Source organism: Denticeps clupeoides, chromosome 17 (assembly GCF_900700375.1).
Source record: "Denticeps clupeoides chromosome 17, fDenClu1.1, whole genome shotgun sequence".
NCBI classification, from domain to species: Eukaryota; Metazoa; Chordata; class Actinopteri; order Clupeiformes; family Denticipitidae; genus Denticeps; species Denticeps clupeoides.
The window spans coordinates 17745186-17768342 of NC_041723.1; the positions used below are offsets into that span (position 1 = coordinate 17745186).

The window sequence follows — 23157 nt, forward strand, 5'->3', positions numbered from 1 at the left end:
TTGGCACATAGCATTCTGCTTTTGGCCGGAGCTCACGTTCCCCCGTTTGTTTTTAAGGACACACTATAATACCCTCATACTAATGAGGAGAGTAACAGCAGAGGAGGGTTTCAACTCTCTTCCCCTTGGTACTCTCTAATAAATAGCAACATGTCAGAGAATTTCATTTTTGCAAAAGGATAAACAATTCAAAAAGGTCAAGCATCTCGCAAACATGGTGGCAAAGCAAACACTAGACAATTTTCATGTAAATCGCACCCGCTCTCAGTAACACAGCAGTGGCTATTTGCATAGCTTATGTCCCAGTGGTCTCTCAGCCAGAGCTGAAGGACCCTTTCGACATCGGATCACCAACCCAACAGGATCATTTTAGGGCAGAGCCGTGGGAGATGGAACAATGATTGAAGTGTGACTCACCTTCGCTATTATATGTAGCCCACGATTTGTTCAAGGTAATCGGACTTAATTCGTACCATGTGACCACACTACACCATGCTGAATGCCTGGAAGGAATAGTGCATGCCTGATAAGCGGGAAATGTTATAGATTACCCTACACTATGATGAAAAAGAGGTACGCAGAAAATCAATACCTGCTGAAGGGAACATATCTGTCACTTCAGCGTCCCTGTGACTTGCTATTACTTAGAAAGTGAAAACAAATGATGCTAAGGAGAACAAGTAATGGCGGGCGGGAGTAGTCATTCATCCAAGCCATTCAAGTGTTGAGGGTTCGCAGTTGTTTTGTTCACTGAAGTGTCTTAAAGCTAGGATGAGACGCTGATAACGAACAAGAGGAAAATTGGGCTTAATTAATTACTACAGAAAACTGATAAATACCTGAAATGCTGAAAAATATACAACACCTGGTTGACTGGATTGTCAATACTGTTTGTCTGAAGAGGGAAACCCTAAAATACAGGATCCTACAAGAAGCCAAAGTGTGATAGATGTGGGTATACATCTAAATAATGGTAAAAATATGGAATATGCAAAAAAAACTGCATTGTTCTTGCTTCATGCTTGATGTGTGTATGTGCAATCAGTGTGTTTTCATCTGTTCAGTAATTCACACAGACCCACACATTCTGTCAACATTATTTCACTCTGACATGATCCAAATTTTATTCCACCGTGTGATTGATAACTTGTCAAAAAGTTTTTTTTTCATTTCTCTGCATTTTATCCCTTCTCTGACATGATGTGATTGATTGTGGTACAGCGGTATTTAATATTTTAATATTGTGACTGTACATCCTAGACAGGCCCGATCCATAATTCAGAAATGTAGGCTTGGTAGGAGGCTGGTGTACATGCTTCGCTGCAATGTTGTTCTAATTTACCCCCAGAGATGGAGGCATAAGCAATACAATGGGGTATTATTGGAGAGTAATTGATTTAAATGCAGTGAAACAATTAACACAAGCTCAGGGAAAAAATGAAGCTCATTTGCCTTTAATTACATCTGTTTAACATTGTTAGAATTACAGTGAATAGAAAATGCTGAGAGATAGTTAATATAATTTTTATATAATATTTTGTCCTTGTAATGGTTGCTTTTATTTTATTATTATAATTTTTAAGAGGGACACGGGAAGACAGCAGCTTGCTACGATCATAGAGGCAACACAGATGTGGGATGGAACTGGTGTGAGTAACGTTGCTGACTCGCCCAGAGTGACTGATGGCAGATAGGCTAAATGCCTTTCCCTGGGGTGGCTCTCAGCTGGAGCCACACATGTTTTAGTCATTAGCCTGAGAGGTCCTGTTGTAACTTGATCCTCAGTCTTGCCTATCGTCCCACACATGGTCAGGTCAGCAATTTCAGATTCATCACATATCGTTGTAGCCATCGTTTGGTTTGAGGAGTGCTGTACTCGATCAGATCATTGCGGATGTTAGAATTAATTGACTTGAACAATAGAACCAGACACGTTTCAGCACTGGATTCACTATGTTCTAAATTCAGGCATCATGGGAACACATTTTCCAACTCTGCCAGAGTTTGAAGCGCTCAGCCCAGTAAAAAGTGGATGTGGAACGTTTGGGGTGGAGTTTAGTCCAGGGTTTTTCTTTCTGGAACATGTTTATTTTGGGAAGAGCGTGGCAAGGGAAGGCTGAATAGTAGCTTTGAGCAAACACGACAACTCCCAAGAAAGAGCAGGGCGGGGCTGCAGAAAGAACAGTAGCGCCACGAACCAAAGAAGTAAAAATTGGCGGGAACACGGGGTGGGGGAAAAGATGTTGGGTGGCAGCCATGATTGAAGGATTGGGGGAGAGTTCGTCTTGGAAAGAGGGACAGAGGTCTGCTGGAAAAGCAATCATCAAAAGCCCAAATGGTAGAAGGTTTCCATTCACCAGCGTCTGCTTTCAGCTGCTAAGCATTATGGTCCCTGTGTCATGACAGAACCGAGACACTGGCCTTGGCATTTCCGCTGCTCCGTTCCAGCCCAGCCAGCACCACTGGTCTTCGCTCCCGACACGCGACTGGAAATGCATGCCTTGCTGTGAATTGAGTCCCATAGTAGTGTACAAAGAGCCACCCAGTACGAATATGTAGGGTAGGTGTATCTATGTTCACATTCATGGGAACGTTCTACCACTCACTGAAGTGTCTTCCACTCCAGCGAGTCAAGATGTAGCTAATGATGGCAGCACAGAAACCCACAAAGATACTCTCCCCCGCCACAACAAAGAGTTTTTGCTGGTTTTCAAACACACACAACACAGAAATGAATCTTATTTACAGTATACACTGTCTCCACATTGGAATCTCAGCAGGCACTTGTCTATGACTTCACATATTTCTGCATGGAAAGAAATAAATCTGTGCTCAGTTGTGTAAGAAATAGATCACATCTGGACACACTTTGTTTAGACTAAGTGTTTCTTAAAATTGCAGAAACCAGGAAAGTAGGGGTAATGGGAGGGTAGGGGTTGCTCCTCTGATGTCAATGGAAGGCGTGGTATTTAAGCACAACCACCTCACTGGGGCCTTGGAGGTTGACAGCTTCCGTAGCTGGACGTGGTGGACAGAACCGTCCTTTGTACTGCCTCACCATAAACCAGGTCCGCCTCCCGCCCTGTACAATGCTGCTGTTGAGGGTTCTGTTTTGGTAAAATGTGCAGTTGGGGGTACTGAGATCTTGTAAACAGCACATTTACAGCGAGGGCTGTTAATCTTGCTCTTAGATGTGATGAACCTGAACCAAAATGCACATTTGTCATTTTGTGTGCTATCGTGGAACAAGCTATGTTCTCTTAACGTCACAGTGTTCCTCAGTCGTCATCCTTCAAACAAAGGACAGAGTGTTATAGCAGTGCCTGGAGTTGTTTCTGCATCATAACTCATAACAACATAAAAAGGGTCCCTTATACAATAACAATTTGTAAAAATGGTCTCTCTAGATGTGTATCAGGAGACTCAGTACTGTAGTTATTATAGCTAATATTGTCAGTGCCATACAGTAAATACCATCACTTGCTCTGTATTTGACTGCAGTATTGAAAGTGGATGATGGGCAATAATTAATAATGTTCTCATAAAATTGTGTAAACTTGTCAAAAAGATTGCAATGATTTTTTGTAATGGCAGTACTTGTAGATGGCAGATCTTATACTGTGTTAAATAGCACTATAACACACTTTGATGATTAAGTAATAGTGATTTAACTCATATTTAAAGATTAATGAATCTTAAAATGCTGCCAGTTTTATCATTAGAGAAAACCTCTGTTAAAAAAAAACTTATGTTTCTGTTTCCTTTAGCAGGAAAGGGTAAAATAAATTGACACAGGGTTTGTCTATGTTTCTAATGTGAAATGCAGTTATTGTTCTTCCATGTTCCTGGGCCTGTTCCACGGATTGAACTTCAGTCCTGCTCGCTCACGTCCCCAGGATTCCTTGTTTCCTGCTAAAGGCCAAAGGCTTGAATTCAGTTTTCTAATGGAAAACACAAGAGCCGCAGTCAAGGCAGTTCTAGCTGCTGGAATGTGTTGCGAATGCCTTCTGTCTCTCATACGGCTGTAAACAGGAGCTCGCTTCCAATGGTCAATGTTCGCCCAGAATGTCAGTGAGAATCTTACAAGACGAAGTGAGTCCTGACATTTTCACTCTCACTTTCACAGCTGCACAAATGCACACAAGTATTGTCCCAAAGATGAAAAGCACAGTGTGCCAAGATATTCCTTAACACTGTGCAACAGGAGATTTTATATGAAGGACATGAAACAATTTAATTACTAGCAGACCTCAGCTGACTTGCTGTTTTTATCAAATTTATGTATTATTCCTCTTTATGGGAACTGGTCTCAGAGGGAAAGGGCCCGTGTGACTTTCAAAGGAAGGCAGAACAATGTTTTGTTTGCAGTCCAGTATGAGGAAAAGCTCCAGGATCGCAATAAATGTGAGACCCTAGTGAGTTCACAAGAGGCCGGGGCTCCATAAAATACCAGTGCCATGGTACGCTGAGTTTTACCATGTCCTCGCGAAGGTGAAAGACACTAAATATTGGGGTTGCAGCCATCACTGGCTTATGTACTTCAGCTGCTGTGAATATGCTCTGTCATCGCTTTCTTTATGTGCCTGCCACTGTGTGTGCTACTATCATAATTGGTGCAATAAGTCACGGAGTCAGCATCCTTCTCCTCTAAGTTCCGCGTGGCCCTAATGAGTCACATTATTGCCAGTTCTTTCAATGTGGTAATACCTAACACTACTGGACAAAGACAGTGATAAGAACTATACATACATTTACATGTGTGGCATTTAGCAGAGACCTTCCCCCAGGAGACACTCACGTTAAAGTGTCTTGCTCAAGGCTTCTGGTTCAAAGGTGAGTGTGTTACACACTAGGCTACTATTACCCCCCCCTGTACTGCACATACAACTTAGTTTATGGTTAATGATAAAATCGGGATATAGTGTTCTTTTGCCTTATTACAAGATGTTTGGATTTATTTGCAACCTTCATTTGCCATCTTTGCGCTGTGTGCTGTTTATGACGGCTGGTAGTGGTCTAGTGGGTTAGACACTCACCTATGACCCAGAAAAGCACAAAGTCCCCACTCATGTCCAACAAACGTCCCTCTGCCATGCGGTAGCACATAATTATATCCTGTCATCGTGTTACACTGGTACTAGCAAAGTCCCTCAAAGGAAAACAAATGACCAGCATATTAACTGTATATATAGAACAGAGTTTTATGGTGAGACCGTCACTGCAGTTGTCATGGAAACAAAGAAGAAACAAACAATCCATCACTGTTGATAAGGAAGTGGAAAACTGTGTTGTGTTTGTTTTAGAGATTCATCATAACTGGCTGCAGAAGTTGATAATAATTTAAGTCAATGGCTGCTTGTAATTAATAAGTTTCACCACATAAATAAATAAATAAATACAGTACCAGTCAAACGTTTGGACACCTACAGTCATGGCCAAATGTTTTGAGAATTACATAAATACTGGTTTCACAAATTTTGCTGCTTGAGAGTTTTTAGATCTTGTTGTTTCTGTTGTGTATTGAAACATAATTACAAGCATTTTATAAGCTTCAAAGCTTTTTATTGACAATTACATCAAGTTTATGCAAAGAGTCGGTATGTGCAGTGTTGCCCTTTTTTTTCAAGACCTCTGCAAATCGCCCTGGCATGCTGTCAATCATCTTCTGAGCCAAAGTCAGACTGATGGAAACCTATTCCTTTAGTTCTTCAAGTTTATCAGAAATTGTGGGTTTTTGTTTGTCCACCTGCCTCTTGAGGATTGACCACAAATTCTCAATTGGATTATGGTGCGTTTGGTGAGTATGGGTATGGTGAGTTTTCTGGCCATGGACCCAAAATGTCAATGTTTTGTTCACTTTGGCCTTTTGACACGGTGCTCTATCATGCTGGAAAAGGCATCTTTCTTCACCAAGCTGTTCTTGGATGGATGGGAGAAGTTGTTGTCAGAAGATGTTTTGGTACCATTCTTTATTCATGGCTGTGTTCTTAGGCAAAATTGTGAGTGAGCCCACTCCCTTGAATGGGAAGCAGCCCCACACATGAATGGTCTCAGAATGCTTTACTGTTATCACAAGACAGTACTGCTCGCCTTATCTTCTTTCCAGATGCCCCAAACAATTGGAAAGGGGCTTCATCAATAAAAATGACTCTACCCCAGACCTCAGCAGTCCAAACCCTCTGCCCTTGATGTTTTTATTGGAGAGAAGTGGCTTCATTGCTGCCCTTCTTGAAACCAGGCCATCCTCCAAAATGTCTTGCTCTCACTGTTCATGCAGATGCACTCACACCTGCCTGCTGCCATTCCTGAGCAAGCTCTGCACTGGTGGAACCCAGATCCCGCAGCTGAATCATCTTTAGGAGATGGTCCTGGTGTTTGCTGGACTTTCAAGGGCATCCTGAAGCCTTCTTCACAACAATTGAACCTCTCTCCTTGAGATTTTTGTTGATCCAATAAATTATTGATTTAGGTGCAACCTTAATAGCAGCAATATCCTTGAGGATATCCAAGAGGATCAATGAAATGATCTCAGCAGGTCCTTTTGTGGCAGGACTACAAAATCATAACATTCATAATTGCCATAATATAAATGGAAGCAGCAAACTTTGTGAAAACCAGTATTTGTGTCATTCTCAAAACTTTTGGCCACAACTCTACTCATGTATGGGTCTTTCATTTTTTATATTTTGGAACAAAATTATGAAATATCAGTGAGGTTATGTAATATACCAAAAAAAAAAAAAAGCTAACGAGGCAAAAATTGAACGTTTGTGTCTCTCCAAATCAGGGATTTTTTTGCTATGATTGTAGCATTTAACACTCTTGTCTTCTCTCCAGCACCTTTAGTTAGACCAATGGGACAGTTTCCAACAGTCCTGAAGGTTTATGACCTGAACACTTTTTATCATTCACTCATGTTATAGAGCATTTGATTCTTCAAATGGCCTCAAGCTTAGAATCCATAACCACCAGTAGAGGCATCCAAACTTTTGACTGGTAGTGTACATACATAAGCAATGTATATACAAATACAGAAATTTGTTAGATCATGCTTTGACAGCATTTTTTTCACCATAGAGCCTTTGTTAACTTTTCCTGACACTAAATTTTACATTTATTAAACATATACTAAGATCTGTCATCGAGTAAAAAAGCCTTGCTCAAGGTCTGTCTGAGTTTTAAAATCTACGCTGGAAAATCTCCAGTGGAAACTGGATGCATTTTGAGCTGATGAACAAGGACGAACCAGCATGGCCACTATGTCTTGGCTGCTTCATGAGTTTTATGGATGTGTCAAGCAACTGAAAGTTAAGAGCTCTGGTGTAGAAGAGGAAGAGTGGAGGGGGGGGGAGAAAAGGTGAAGAAACAAGGAGGAGATTCATTCAAAGCTCTGCACCACCCCTCCTTTTTTTCTGCCAAGTGCTATAAATACAACATGGGCCAGTCATAAAATTACAGCCATCTGCACTGGAGAGATCCCAGGACGTCTGATTCACAATAAGTTAGTGTTTCCCCCGATAAGGAGTGTCTGAGCTGTCCAGCCCAGCCACGCCACTCACACCAGCATCACACCTCCGTGAGAAGAAGCCATTTGCTCACTCCTCACACGGCCGTCTGGGAAGGAACTTGAGAAATGACGCTTAAGTAATGGTCCTTCATGGTTTATTTTACTCTTGGGCATTTCTTTTCCTAGACTCGTTTCCCATACTGAACTACCCACATATGCTTTGCACATCACAAATATGTTTAATAGATACACTACCTTTCAACGTTTAGGGTTATGTAGTAATGTTCTTGTTTTTGATGCCAAAAAATCTTTGTCATTAAAATAATTTGTTAATGACTACAGTAGCTGCAAATAGCTGTTAATGACTGGGATATTTGCATTAATGACGAGAGACCCATTAGTCTTTCTGTGTCCTGATAATGCAAGTTTAACACTTTAAAGGCTTCATTGATTATTAGAAAACCCTTCGGCAAAAATCTTGGTACAGTGGAAAACTGCTGCACTTATATCTAAATGACTCTAAATAATTTATTAGTTGTGAAGCTTGACATAATATGGTACATTTTACTTTAATATACAGCCCTAGTGGTATGGTGCAATAATGGGGCAGTGGTGGCCTAGCGGTTAAGGAAGTGGCCCCGTAATCAGAATTTTGCCGGTTCAAATCTCGACCCGCCAAGGTGCTGCTGAGGTGCCACTGAGCAAAGCACCATCCCCCACACACTGCTCCCTGGGCACTTGATAAATGCCATAATGTAAAATGTAAATGTAAATGACAGTGTTTCAACTTCAATGTGAAACTGATAATCATTATCATTATCAAATTTATACAGTATAATCCAATGATGTTGGTTTTAAGACAAAGGATAGTAACACTGTAACTCCAAGTAATGACTACATTTACATTTTCCTTCTGCTCACTTTGCATTTTGTGAATAGTTAAATATATTATTATTTAGTATATTTAACATGGGGCAGTTTACAGCATTATTTACCACCTGCCTAAAATGTTTACACAGTACTTGCGTATGCGTATTGACATAAATATAGAAATTAATATAGTTATTACACACACTAAAGAAAAAAAGAGAGAAGGGGACCAGATCCTTGGTGGCATGATTTGCCTTTAAAGCCCCACTGTGCAGATAATGAATTCCAGGTCCAGGCACCTACTCCACTGAGAGTAACCATTGTACTCCATCTGAGCCCTTCTCCTCTCTTCTGCGGCTGCAGCTCGCTCTGCAGGAACCTCACAATCTGGAGGCTCTCCAGAATCTCATATTTCTTTCTTTTTCTTTTCCCCCACAAGAGAAGCTAAGCTGATTGGGATTTTCTTTGCTAATTCAATTGACATTCTCTCCCTCACTTACAGTGTTGGTGGCTCCCTTGTATTTGGATGGCCTGTTTTATGTCTGTTCAGGAATCAGGAAAGTTTGTGTAAATTTTTCTTTCACTATAGCCGTATCCATAGAAGCATAGAAGAGGTCCAAATAAAAAGCATCTGCCACAGCTTCACCACCACGTCTGATGAAATTAAATCTAATTACATGCAATATGATTGCCCAGCAAATTATAAGTGATAGTATGAAATTACGGAATCCTCCAATATGTTATTGAATTTTCATCTTTACGCTCTGTAAAATGTAAAAGGTTTCATGAAACTTTTGTTCATGAAAGAGATGGCTAGAGTTGTCTTTCGAGATGCGCTGTCTAGATGCTTATTTGGTGCATGATGCGCATGTTTGTGGGCTGATTACACTTCTTCCCAGCTAAAAGGTTGAACACTTTGCCTGTTTGGATAGTCTGTGTAGAGACAAAACATGCGGCTGTCCAGACGGTGATGTAAATAACCCACCCTCGTATTCAGATTCAGATTATTGTGTGTGTTCTCTGTAAACTGTTTTCACAATCTTCCATAAGAAAGAAATATGGGTTTGGCAGGTTTGTGCTCTGCCCACTGAAAGAAAGCACGGGAATTGGAAATAACAACACGTGAAGGGTTATCTTAAGGTTATGGCTTTTTGAAACCTCAGAGTTAAACTTCTCTCTTCTTCCAGGGTGTTTGGCTGCGGTGCCACACTGCCAGGTTGTTTTGGTGATCTATGGATGCACAGGGGATGATTAGGGCTCTTGTGACCTCTGCGGAATGTCTTGGGTGTGATATAGAGTGGCCGGGACTGTTTATTCCCTGAAGCCACAAAGAAGCCTCAGCATTGTCTGCCGTTTAGATGTGTGTCTGTATGCCACTGTGTAAACCCTCTGCTGAGTCGTTCTGCCTTGACCTTTGACCTGCAGCAATAGAGAGGATGTTGGTGGAGAACCCTTCTGCACCATATATCTTTGTGCCCACCCCCTGGAAACCCTTGCCTGGATACCCTATCCCTGGATATGAGCCAAGTTAATTTGGGAGGAAAAAGCGAATTGAATATTTAACTTCTTGAGTGTTCTAGACGGAGGGCCTCTGTGGAGAGCCTTCCAAAGCAGGTGGCTGCGTTTGCATAATTTCCGACGGGATGCAGGAAGTATGGGAAATTCTTGCAGCAACACTACAGCCCAGAGAGAGTCTCGGGGGGAAATGGTTAATGTCTTGCAGAACGAATCCCCGTGGAGTATTAAGAGGATCCCCTTTAGCACCATTTCTTTTTGTATGCACCAGCTGGTCAAGCCCAAGGCTTGTAAGGTACATAAAAACTCAGAGTTTTCTCACATAGCAGCCTGACAGCATTTGGAATACTGCATAATACCTTTGCAGGGAGTGTGGCACTTGTCATAGTGTCCTGTTATCACACCTCCCCACCCAGTAGATATTTCTGTCACATCTTGACACATCAATTAGCCTTGTTCATGCTCAGAATTTTTTTATGATTTGGAAATAGAGGATTTATTTACGATTGGTCTCTATAGCTAGTTTAATTTATACAATTTCAGAATACCTAATATCAAGGTAAACCACGTTAAGGTCTTTTGCAATGGATTAACTAGTCCTTGTTCTCTTTGCTTATGTTTCCAGAATCCTATTTTGGGGACAGTGTTTGTCAAATAAATGCCATTCAGGATCTCACCAACTTCCAAGTTTCCCTGCAGTTCAAGACTGGAAAACGCAGTGGACGACTTCTCCTGGCTGCAGGTGCTGAAGACTACTTGTCTATCGAGCTGTACAATGGGCAGTTACAGGTAATAATACTGCTCACCTGTTTATGTTATTCAAATATTTAAAAATACAACTCCACCGAATTGGTTCATGCAGCCAATTACAACCTTTATTTCTTACATAGCCCAAAATCACATACAGTATGTCTCAATGGGCTTTGACAAGCCCTACAGTTGACACCCCCACACTTGACCCTTCTGCACACAAGGAAAACTCCACACAAAAAAAGAGAGAGAAAAAAAGAAACCTTGGGAAGGAGTGATACAGAGGCCTTCAGTTGTAGAGGTGGAGAAGTCCAAAATGTAGTCCAGTGTCATGCTGTACATTACATGTCCATTATTATGCTACTGGTCCATTTGATACGGTGGTGGTGGCTGTGGTGACTGTGCTAAGTTGCCAGGAACCAGGATTTATCTGCTGGTCTCTTCACTGGAGTCTGCCAGTAGTCTGTGTGTTTGATTCAATGTCTCAGAGAGAACAAACAGAAGAGACAGCCGACGGTGGCATCATATGACTGATACTGAAATATTTGGTTATAGAGGTATATTTGTGCAGCAGTGGCCCGGTAACTTAACTAGGCCAGAGAAAACAGATTACTCTGTGCTTCTGTAAATTCATTATGAATTAATGAATTAATTCAGATTTTCATTTGTTGCTGATTTTGTCAGTTTAAGCATTATAACCTTTGGAAAACCCACACAATAAAATGATATACAGTTGAATTGTTTTGTTAAATGAACAGTTTCTCCTTTACATGTAGTGCATTTACACACATATTCATGCAGACGTCTCCAACAACTCCACCGAATGATTCTGGCAAAGGTACAAAGACCTGACTTGGGACTTTATGAACTGCAGCAGAACTACCTCCAGATCAACATTGGAAAATCTAAGGAGCTGGCGGTAGACCTCTACAGGCACAAACATCTTCCACTGCAACTACTGAACATCCAGGGCTAGGACATTGAGGCTGTGGAGGGCTACAGATACTTTCATCTGAGCAATAAACTGGGCTAGACTCACAACAAAAATGCCCTCTACAAAAAGGCCGGAGCAGGCTATACCTGCTGCTGAGGTTCATGTCTTTTGGGGTGCAGGGGCTGCTCCTCTGGACCTTCTATGTCTCAGTGGTGGCATCAGCCAGCTTTTATAGTGTGGTCTCCTTGGGCAACAGCCACTTCTGTTCTAGGATGCCGTCTGGCCCCAGTGGAGGTGGTGAATGACAGGATGGTGGCTAAGCTGTCATTTCTGCTGGAGAACATCTTCCACCCCATGCAGAAGACTCTGACGGCACTGAGCAGCTCCTTTCAGAGGCAGTTTCCTGCATCCACAATGTGGGAAGGAGAGATTCAGATGGTCCTTCCTTCCAAACTCTGTCAGACGCTTTAACAAAGTTCATGCAGATGACCACACATACATAGACCAACAAGCACACATATCCAATAGGGGCAGTGGTGGCCCAGTGGTGGAAACAGAAATAAACATAAAGCAACACATAGGTGTGTGATTTGGTCGTCAGGAGCTCAACACTGAAAAAATGGGTCCACATTAATGCTTTTGATAAACATTATGGATTTTTAAAAAACTGAACAAGAGCTCATGGGGTCATGGCACAGTAAAAATACTAACTGTTTGACTGTCATTTATTTAAATGCACCACACAGTGTAACGGTCGGCTCAGGTCTAGCTTTGGGTTGGATTCTAACGGGCTCGCCAGGTCGATCCTGACGTTTTAGTGCCTTTTAGATCTCTATTATAGACTCTATATAGCCTGCAGTGTAAAACAAGAAGAATAAGAACAAAAACCTACAACTGCTGTTTGTTTTTTGCAAATAAGTTTGTAATTAATCATTTTATTCTTTATGTGTGTGCAGAAAGGAATTGGGGTTGGGGGTCCTGGCTTGTTTTGGACAGTGAGGCTTCAGGGAAAAAGATTGGGAACCACTCCCATAAACATAAATCCACTCTGTACACACCTATGTAGATATATTTATTTTCTGTGTACATTCATGCATTATTATATTATTATCTTAAAAGTGTGTTTTCAGATGCAGGTCTGGAAGTAATAATTAAACCAAGCATGAAAAAACTAAATTTACTCAATTTAGTAGTAAACTAAACAGTTACTGGGAGTTAAAATATTTAACTGATTTCACATTTGGAAAATGTTTGCATATGGGCTGGTATTACTTGTAGGACATACATATTCTGTTATATATTCTGTATTTATACAGAATATATTCTGTATAAATATATTCTGTTTTTGAATTCCTCAGTGAGATGTTCATATATATAATGTTGTATTTTCTAAAGCATTATTCATTAAAAATGCTAAAAACAATGACAGGATTATCATGAAAATATATTAAAATTGAATTCTTGACATCTTAATTTAATAATAAGATGCTTGCAAGAAATAACATTAATTGTGCTGTTTTGTTTTGTTTTTTGGACAGGCAAAAATGAACATGGGGGCAGGTGAGATAGTGCTGCCATCAACAAAAGGGCTACAGCTAAATAACCTCCTGGATCACCATGTGTCTGTGAGTTTAGACAACGGAAAAATGACCATGAAAATTGATGACCTTGACCCAACTTCTGTTGAGGCGTCTGAAGGAGAGGACCTCAACATTGACATTGGAGTTTTCCTTGGGGGTACAGGTAGTTTGGAGACATCGTATCTCAACCATGCAATTCCTCCATTCCGGGGCTGCATAAGCAACGTCGAGTTTATGTCCCATCAGTTTGACATTCTTGGTGTGATGAATAAAGACTGTCGGGACACCAAAGAACCCTGTAGCATTGAGTTTGAGGCCAGTGATGGGGAAGCCATCAGTTTTATAAGCCCTGACTCTTTTGTGTCTTTCCCCGCCTGGATCAAGACCACAGGTGATGCCCGTACTCTGGAAATGTTGATGAAGACTACAATCGAAGATGCACTCCTGACATTTCACCCAGGACAGGGCTCTGATTTCATAGCTCTGGGAGTTGTAGGAGGCAATCTGAAAGGTGTTGTGGACCTTGGAGGGGGCATAGTAGTACTGGAAAACCAAGAAATCCGTCTGGATGATGACCAGTGGCACAGAATTCGAGTTCAGGTTGACCCCAGCAAGTTCGAAATGCAGGTGGACAGCCAGCCTGTTTCTGTGCCTCTGAATGGACTAGAAAGTTTGGATTTAGTTGGCAATCTCTATCTCGGGGGAATTCAGGCAAAGATGAAGGATGTATTTCGAGAAGCTGGGTACTTGTCACGAATGGAGGACGAAATAACTTCAGAATCCTTCATCGGCTGCTTGGGGGAAATCAAGGTAAATAAAAAGGACAAGAATCTCCAAGATGCATTAGTCACAAAGGACATACATGTGAAATGTGAAGGAGAGGATGATGATTACTCTACATATTATGATGAAATAATCACAACCACTGCTCCTGTTCGAATTCGCTTTGCTGGCCAGAACCCAGAAGAAAGGCACTGTTTACCAACTAAAGACATGCCTGAAATCTTTCAAAATGTTACAAAACTCCTAGATATTACAAATCTGCTTGTTCCTGAAGGAGGAGAGTCCTTCCTCAGCCTTAAAAACCTCAAACCAACATTTGACATCAGTGCTGCAGGCATCCGACAGTCTCAGATCATCTTCACTCTGCAGAATGACCCTTGGTATGGATTAGTTGACATGAACATCAATACAAAACGATCAAAGAAGTTTACTCTTCTGGACATTGTCAATAGGAAAATTAAATACCTTCATGACGGCAATGAGCAGTACGGTGATCAGATCGAGCTCGAGGTGATGGTTCACAGCAACAGTTATATTCCAGATTGCTTGAAAGTTTCTCGCCCGTATGTACTTCCTGTCGAGATCCTACCTGTCAATGACATCCCACAGCTGAGTGGAGGAGACATCTCCATCACTGAGAATGGACGTACCCGTCTGAGCCCCAGTTTGATTAAGCTGGTTGATTCAGATACTCGCTGCGATGACTTGATTGTCACAGTGAGGTCGGAGGCCAGGCCTGCTCAAGGTTATTTAGAAAATTCCCATCAGCCAGGAGAAAGTATTAGGGAGTTCACTTGCCGGCAACTCAAGGATGGGCTGATTTTTTACGTCCACAAAAGTGGATCTGTGGGAGGACTGTCATTCCAGGTGTCAGATGGACATTCAGTCAGTCCTCAGACTACTTTTAACCTATCAGTTACACAACCTCAAATGAGCCTTGTGACAAATACTGGTCTGCTACTATCACAGGGTGACAATGCAACTATTGGGATCCTGAATCTGGCTGCATCTGCCATACCCAAAAGTGGTGATATCACATACAAACTCAAACAACCTTTGAGATTCGGTCAACTGCATCTAATCTCAAATGAAAATATGGCAAAGCAGGTTACTGCGTTCCACCAGTCAGATTTGGAGCGAGGCATTTTGAAATATTTCAGCACTGACTCAAGCGACCAAGAAGACATAGTGACTGAATACATTCGCTTTGATGCCCAACTCGGACACTTTACCCTGGCAAACAATACATTTTTGATCAAGATCACACCAGCTCAGGTGAAAGTAGGAAACATAAATCCACTGGAGGTTGTGAATGGAGAGCAAAAGACCATCACAGGACTTGAGGTGGCATTAAGGGGGGATTTGGATGCAAACTCCATAAAATACATCGTGCTGATGTCTCCATCATTCGGAACGTTACAGTTTGGTGGTAAAGAACTGCGAGTGGGAGATACATTTTCTCAACAAGATGTCCAGAATGGCCACCTAAGCTACAGAGTGACAGAGCACAGATCGGTGGACTCGAGTGATCAATTTCAGTTCAGGGTGTTTGCAGAGAACCAGTATTCTCCAGTGTACACCTACCCGATAAAAATCCAGGCCGATAGTAATGCTCCTGTCCTGACAAACAAAAGGCTTGTTGTTGTTGAAGGTGGAGAGAATATCTTGAATAAGGAATATCTCTGGATTCAGACTCCTGTCTCTACGGACTTTGTTTACAAAGTCTTACAAAACCCTCAACACGGCCATCTCATCAGAGAGACCCCTGGACTCCCAAGGTTTGAAGGTGCGGTGGCATTTTTCAGCAATGAAGACCTGCTCTTGAACAGACTCATTTACAAGCATGATGGAACAGGAACAAGCAGTGATCAGTTCACCTTTCAGACATTTGACCAGGGCCACATTGCAGAAGTAGCAGCACATGGTACCTTCAAAATATCCATTACGCCCAGGAATGATTACGTTCCACAACGAGTGGTTGATAAAACTTTCGACGTGGTGCGAAATGGACAGAGGTTGTTGACCACAGACTACATCCTTTTTTCGGACGACGACTCCAGTTTCAACGATACACAGCTGGTCTATGTGCGTGTGGGCATCCGGTCAGGTAGCATAGTTTCCTCAGCAGATCCTTCTGTGCCTCTTTTTCGTTTTACTCAAGCAGACCTGAGGGATGGAAATGTTCTCTTTGTTCACCATGGAGCTGACCGGGAAAGATTTCAGCTTCAGGTCTCTGATGGTGTGCACAAGACCACAGCCTTACTCGACATACAAGCTGGTGACCCCTACCTCCACGTGGTTAGCAACAACATGGTTTTCATGAATCACGCTACCACCAAGACTCTCAACACTACAATGCTTAGAACAGAGAGCAACATGGATATCAGAGATGATGGTGAAATTACATACACTGTGACATCACCCCCAACTGATGGAAGGATAATTGTCAGTGGCATTGAGGCATCTCGCTTTACCCAGAAGGACCTGGCGAAGGGTGTGGTGTCTTATGAGCACAACGATCAGGGTGCAAAGTCACAAGACTCTTTCCACTTCATCGTTAAGGCCAAAGGGTTGTCTGAAGATGGCTTATTCAACATCAAAATATCTGGGCAAGAGCAGCCGTTAGAACCTGAGGTGATCAATAACAAGGTCATCATCTCATTTGAAGGAGAGCATGCGGTCATAGATCAAGATCATCTTAAGGTAAATCCCTCTGACACTTACATCAGTTTTTTTCACATATAAGTTTTGAATTTAATATTGAGAAATATACTAATGCAGAGTTGCTTCCATAGTAATGTTTTTTTTTATACATCTCAAGTTGGCAGAGCTGATGATAAAGGTTTCTGTTGACAAAATGTTCAGTCAGTTCATAGTTAAATTCATGCAGCACCAAACACGCGTTCCAAACCACATGATGGCTGCTTCTAAATCCCAAAAGTTATGAGGCTGTAAAACTGTCAGTACATAGTATCATGGTGCATCAAAACACAAAATCATGTTTTCACTTGCAAAGTTCAGAGTTCAGATCAGTTACCAGGTCAGTGTGTGACTTGATCATGTGGGGATGCACATATCTCTGATGGATCGAGTAAACAATAACTATTTGCCTTACATCAAAGCAATGGGTACAATTGTTAGGATGTATCTACTCTGTGGCTGCTATAAGGCCATTTTGAAGAATCCAAGAAACAGACTGTTGCCTCTTTTTACTTCCATGGCTGCTTTGTTCACTATTGCACAAATATTCCAAATGTTTGACAGCTACTGTAGTTCACTGTCTGTGGGATTCTGACCAACCTACTACACAATAAAATATTTCTAAGCATAATTGTTCAGTTAATTACAAATTATATCAAGTCATGTCTGTAGCATAGTATAATCAGGACACCAAGCAGATCGAGGACTGCTTGAAAACAATAGGTTGTATGCAAATACATGTGGTAAAACTTGAGTAACTTAAGTCATTAATCAGAGATTACTGTTCTTCACAGGTAGATCAGGCTGACGTACTTCCATCTGAGATTGTTTTCACCATAAAGGACCCCCCTCGCCTTGGTCATGTGGTTATGTTGATGAATAACTCAGACAGCACTGCATCACCAACACTGGAGTACATCCAGTCATTCACGCAGGAAGACATCAACAATGGCAACATCTTGTATGTGTCCAGCTCAGCCTTGGGCAGTGACACATTTACCATCGATGTCAGCAATGGCTTTGCCACTTTGGAAACCATAGAAGTGCCAATCAACATTGTGCCCCGGCTCATCCCTGTCCAGGCTATGAACTTCACGGTGAGGGAGGGTGGGGCTATGACCCTCTCCCAAGATCTGCTGAACATCTCACATGTCTTCTACATGGTGGCCAACATTGACTTCCTGGTGGAAACAGCTCCAAAGCATGGAGACATCCGCTACCTGAATGGGGAGGATTACGAGTTGTCCTCTTTCACATGGGATGAGGTGGGTTCTCTTTCTCTGTAGTATATTAGTATAAAAAAATTAATTGTGCCAAGAAAAAAAACCATAATGACTTTTCAAGAATGTTGGTCTGTTTTATATCTTTGGGACCACGCCCACTACAAAAACCAAATATGCAGATTGAATGCATGTATTATGAATTCCGATTGACATTCCTAAACACATATGAAGTAGGTATGTTTTAAAATGTGTTTTAATCACAAAACACATTTTATAATATACATAATGTTACACTACACTCATATATTAAATTCCTTCAGTCAGCTTGACTCCTTTTTTAACAGTTAACTACAGATAAATAAAAAATGTCCCTTTCAGTTTAAAGTACTATGTGTAGCAGTGGCCACCTATTCATTTAAGCAAAAAATGAGCAGAATAACAGAAGAACATATGGCAATAGCGGAGTGAGTTCACACAGAATGGGATGGGATGCTGTTCTGATTAAGCAAACAATTAGCAAAAGAATCTCAGCAAATAACACTAACCTCTTATCCAATGGCATGCCACTAATCTACTACGACAATCATTTTGTGAGTTTATGCGACAGCTGTAGGTGTTGTAACAGATGGACTCTGCACTCTGCATAGTCTAGGACTGTGACATCTTCCCACTCTGTAGCAACATCTACATCCCACATAATATCTGCTCTGCTGTTTGCTATATTTTAAAAGAAACAACATTGTATTGTAATATAAGGAACTGTATCTTGCCAGAGCGACCTAAAGATCACTGAACAAGAAGAATGTAATAACACTCCACAAAAAGTACATCACAACTGCTCTCTCACGTGTGTACAGTACAGGGAAAAGGATCCTTTCCCTTCTTCACCTTTTAAGGCTCTATGAGGGGCCACATACTGGATTTATGTGTACCTTCAATTACACATGCATAATATTGCATACAATTTTATTTGTGTGTTACGGACAGTAAACACAAGAGACTTTTAAAATGTATTTAGGAAAAAAATGAACTAATCTGGTAATGTAACTTTGACGTGATATGATATAAATAATAAACATCTGAGTAAAGTCTTAAATAATGCCAATTAGCATGACTATGCAATCCTCCCCATAATACTTATTTTGGTTATATATTTCTGATTTAAAAAGTCTATTTCATATGATCATGTTTCATATGAAATATGAATATGATTTTTTTTTTTTTTTTTTTTTGCTGCTGCTGCTGCGGCTAGTAAAGGACTTGGAAAGAATGAAAGGGGACACAAGTGGCTACTGGAAAACCTCATGTGTGTCAAGGATAGCCTGGTGGAGGCAGTTAGTCAGAGCGCTGGAAAATCTGACAACGACCCTCGTCCACCAGCAGCCAAGACAAACTGGCCCATATATTTCCTTTAATAACGCGCTTGCTCAATGACTCTACTGTGTGTTCCTAATGGAGGCCACATGCTATAGCTGTGATTCAGCTAAAAGTGGTTTAACCCTAAGAAAGTGGTAAAAAAAAAAACCCTGCATCATCATCAGAGGCTGAGAAAATGTGTAATAGGACAGAGTAGGAAGCACGCTCCTCACTGAAGTAGTGAAGACGTCTTTCTCCAAAGGTGCACACAGTCTTTAGTCTCTTTTATGTTACGCAATAGGCAAAACAAAGCAATTTCCTAAATGAGTCCCACATTGAGAAACTGTGTCTGATTGAAAGCAGAGTGTAATTGTTCTTCAATGAAAGACGGGTGTATGGTGCTCATTATTAGACACCATTAGGCATTTCTCATGCTCACGCATGTGGCAGCAGCGGTCCATTTTATTTGGGACATACACTCACATCCCAGCAGGCTCAAGACAGGCTGATGGTGGACATGAACACAAAACAGCATTACATTGTGGCGATGTAGAGCTGGAGCTCAAGAACGAGCTGGAGATTTGGCTTCTCACAAACCTCAAGTACTTCCTCGTTTCTTTTTTTTTTTTTTTTGTGTAATTCATCAAAAAGAACAGAATAAGTTAACCATGCAGAAAGAGGAGGCGCATGCTGCAGCCTCTCCATTTATTTCCCCTCTGTAATTAGTCACGGTTAAGCGGCTAATTAGAAAATACTCTGTTGTTTCTGCTGTTTTTGAGAGAGGCTGTGCCGTTCTCTCAAAACCAGCCTATTAAAAACGCCCAAGCACATGGCTCACACTGCTCATGAGAAATTGCTTTATTATGTGAATACAATATGTGCAGGGACAAAAGCGGCAGTATCCACCGGGCACACATCTGCTCATTCGCTGCAAGCATCAATATTTATTAACCCCTTGTTTACTCCTGTCAGGAACTTTTTGTTGCTCGACCCGATAACGGCAGCAACTCGATATATTGAGATGTAGTATGGTAGCCAATTGTGTTTTATGTTTCCAGGTTTTCCGTTCAAACTGAGCAATTAGCAATATCAGGGTGCAGCTCCCCTAGTCAGGTCGCCGCATCTGGAAAACATTCAATCCTGAGCGTGGGTGACCTGAGGCAATTCCAATCTAGCCTTTTAAATGACATATGAGAAATGACCCAGACATGCCCTTATTTCCTATTGTTCCATTATCACGTGACTGCACATGGAGCTTTAGTTACTTCACATCAGGTCTTTTTAATGGGTATGCATGTGTTGGTCATCAAAATCAGAATTTAACCTTATGGCCATACATACATACATACATACATACATATATATATATATATACACACACACACATATACACACACACACACACACACATATGTGTGTGTGTGTGTGTGTATATAGTAAAACAATAATAATGAGATTTAACAGAAGACAAAAGTGAAAAGTAAGGAGCAGACAGGGTACTTATACAATTAACCAAATTAACCTTACAATTAACCTTTCATTAACCAAACAACTACCAAACAACACACACACAGACATTCCCTATCATACTCACACACACACACATATGCGTCATATCTTATAGCTTAGAATATCTAAATTTAGTTGACCACAGTTTGTTGTCTATTTCTGCATCTCTTTTAGGTGAAGCAAAACGTTATCCACTACCTGCATGACGGCTCCGAGACAACAGAGGACAGCTTTGTCCTGACTGCGTCAGACTTTGAGAACACCAGGCGAAGTTACCCCATTACATTCGGCATCACAGTAATACCTGTCAACGATGAACCACCAGAGCTTGAACGTAACAGTGGACTTGAGGTACCTTCATGTTTTACTTTTTAAAATTCATGACAAGAAGTGTATTAATGGTTCATTCAAACACAATTCAAGGTGATGCCAGAGAGAAGACTGGTCTGGAAAATATCAGTCAGAATCTTACAACTGGAAACCAAGTGTGTCATTCAGCTTCTTTGATTTTGTCTGTGGTTTTGGTGTCTCCTTGGTAACCCATATTTTTGGAAAACCACGACAGTGGCTCAAATTCAGCTTCTGGCTACAGCCAGATGATCCTACCAGTGCACTCTCCCCTTCTGTCCCCAGCAAAATGGTGTATAATGATACTTTTTTTTAAATCCACAAATAGGCAACATTTATGCATCTCTGTCTCCCACTCGCTTGCTTTTTCTTTTTCCACCATGTGCTGCAGCAGTTCCTGCTCTGCTCCTGATTTAGGGCAGGATATGTGAGCACACTGACCTACAGCGAATGATCAGACATGATGAATAACAGTCTCGACACATCCTGATGGCCATAGATCCTGCCTGGATAGGCTTGCACACATATGGTGCCCATTAAGCCTTCTGCTCTATATGCTGATTTGAGAAATAAATAAATAACAGCATAAAATTTACTTAATATAAAACGTGATGTTCAGGCCTACAATGCTTCTTCTGATCATTTTTTTCCCTGCACAATTTTGTGACTGATGCATTTTCTATGATTCTCCCTGTGCCAAAAAGGAACAGTGGACTAATGTTGCCACCTAGTGGCAAGAACCTTCACTGCACTGGGCTGATGACGTCATCGCATGGCGGCATGGACACGTGGAGTCACCAGGGAGCTGCAAAAATACAGAGGCTACATTTGGCAGTACACGTTACCCTCAAAATCTTAGCAAATCCGACACCAGTGTTCAATTCCGATGACATTTGACTTAGATACCAGGGAAATGTCATAAGCAGGTTTTCCAGAGTTGGATTCACCCAAAGGAAACGGCCTATCTAGGACTTTTTTTTTACTCTGCCTGTTCCATATTGCTTCACACTGTCTGGTGAGTGTTGATGGAAGAGAGCAAGGCAGCAACAAATCAATATGTGCCTTTCACAACTTGTCCCTGCTGACTCCGCCCATCCCTCCATCTTTCAAGAGATCTGGCCCATTTCTTTCAATTAATGTTCCTTTCAGCAACAGAGCCATTAGAAGTCCATTAAACTGCTGGCCTGGGAAACTAATTCCCCCATGTGATGTGTTTCATCTTCAGATAACAGGCCAAGCTGTTTTACTGGAAAAGGAAAACATTATACTTTTTCTGGTCTCCTTTCTCCCTCTTTTTGGTGCTTGTTTTGTTTTGTTCTTTTTATGGATTTTATTTATTTATTTATTTTTTAAATTTTTTTGCCCAGGTTCTTGTTGGTGAAGAATCTGAAATCACCTCCAGAGTTTTGAATACAAAGGATTCGGACACTCAGCCCGAGGAGCTGGTTTACACCATTGAGGAGCTCTCCAATGGGATTGTGGCTCTGAAAGTGGCACCGCATGAAGGCATTGACAACTTCACCCAGGCTCAAATCGACAACGGCGAAGTCATTTTCATCCATCAAGGTAGGCCCTGTAGACACCTCGGGGAGATGAAGCGCCCCAGTGTCATTCTTTCAATAGCAGCCACCTCATGGCGCATCAGCGTCTGGAGATATCGGTTGCAGAGCTCTCTGCCGACCCTTATTTTGTTGGTGTGTGGTGATGCAATCCGCATTCTTCGCTTGTCCTGTTGTCTTTCGATAAAGAATTACGTATTTTCTCTCTCTCAGGCTCAGAGTCAGGAGGCTTCAGCTTTACTGTGACGGATGGGGAGCACACGTCGCCACTCTATCGGTTTGTTGTCACTGCCAGACAGCTAACCATTACCATGGAAACGGAGGGGGAGCTCATGGTCTTCCCAGGTGAGAGGGCAATATACTAATAAAAGAGAAAAAAAAATAGACTAAACTGTAGGTTTAATTACATGGTTATTTTCTTTATCCATGTTGATTTTGAATTTTAGATTTCATATTTGCTTAGATTTGTGTTATTTAATAACATACAAAAGATTGTCCCTTTTATCGGGATCCATCCAAGATG

General features: G+C 41.4%; 1 protein-coding gene across 2 annotated transcripts in view; it reads left to right on the top strand.

The window, feature by feature from the left end:
- The window catches only part of cspg4 (chondroitin sulfate proteoglycan 4), a 39934-nt gene that overhangs the window by 11046 nt on the left and 5731 nt on the right, over positions 1-23157 (top strand). Inside the window, exons 2-7 of one of the 2 annotated variants that reach the window (XM_028959396.1) lie at positions 10518-10681; positions 13115-16642; positions 17434-17904; positions 20902-21078; positions 22443-22641; positions 22848-22979. In XM_028959396.1, the coding sequence (XP_028815229.1) occupies positions 10518-10681; positions 13115-16642; positions 17434-17904; positions 20902-21078; positions 22443-22641; positions 22848-22979 (4671 nt within the window). Of the gene's footprint in view, positions 1-10517; positions 10682-13114; positions 16643-17433; positions 17905-20901; positions 21079-22442; positions 22642-22847; positions 22980-23157 lie in introns of those variants that run through there. The other variant, XM_028959397.1, reaches the window with a different exon arrangement.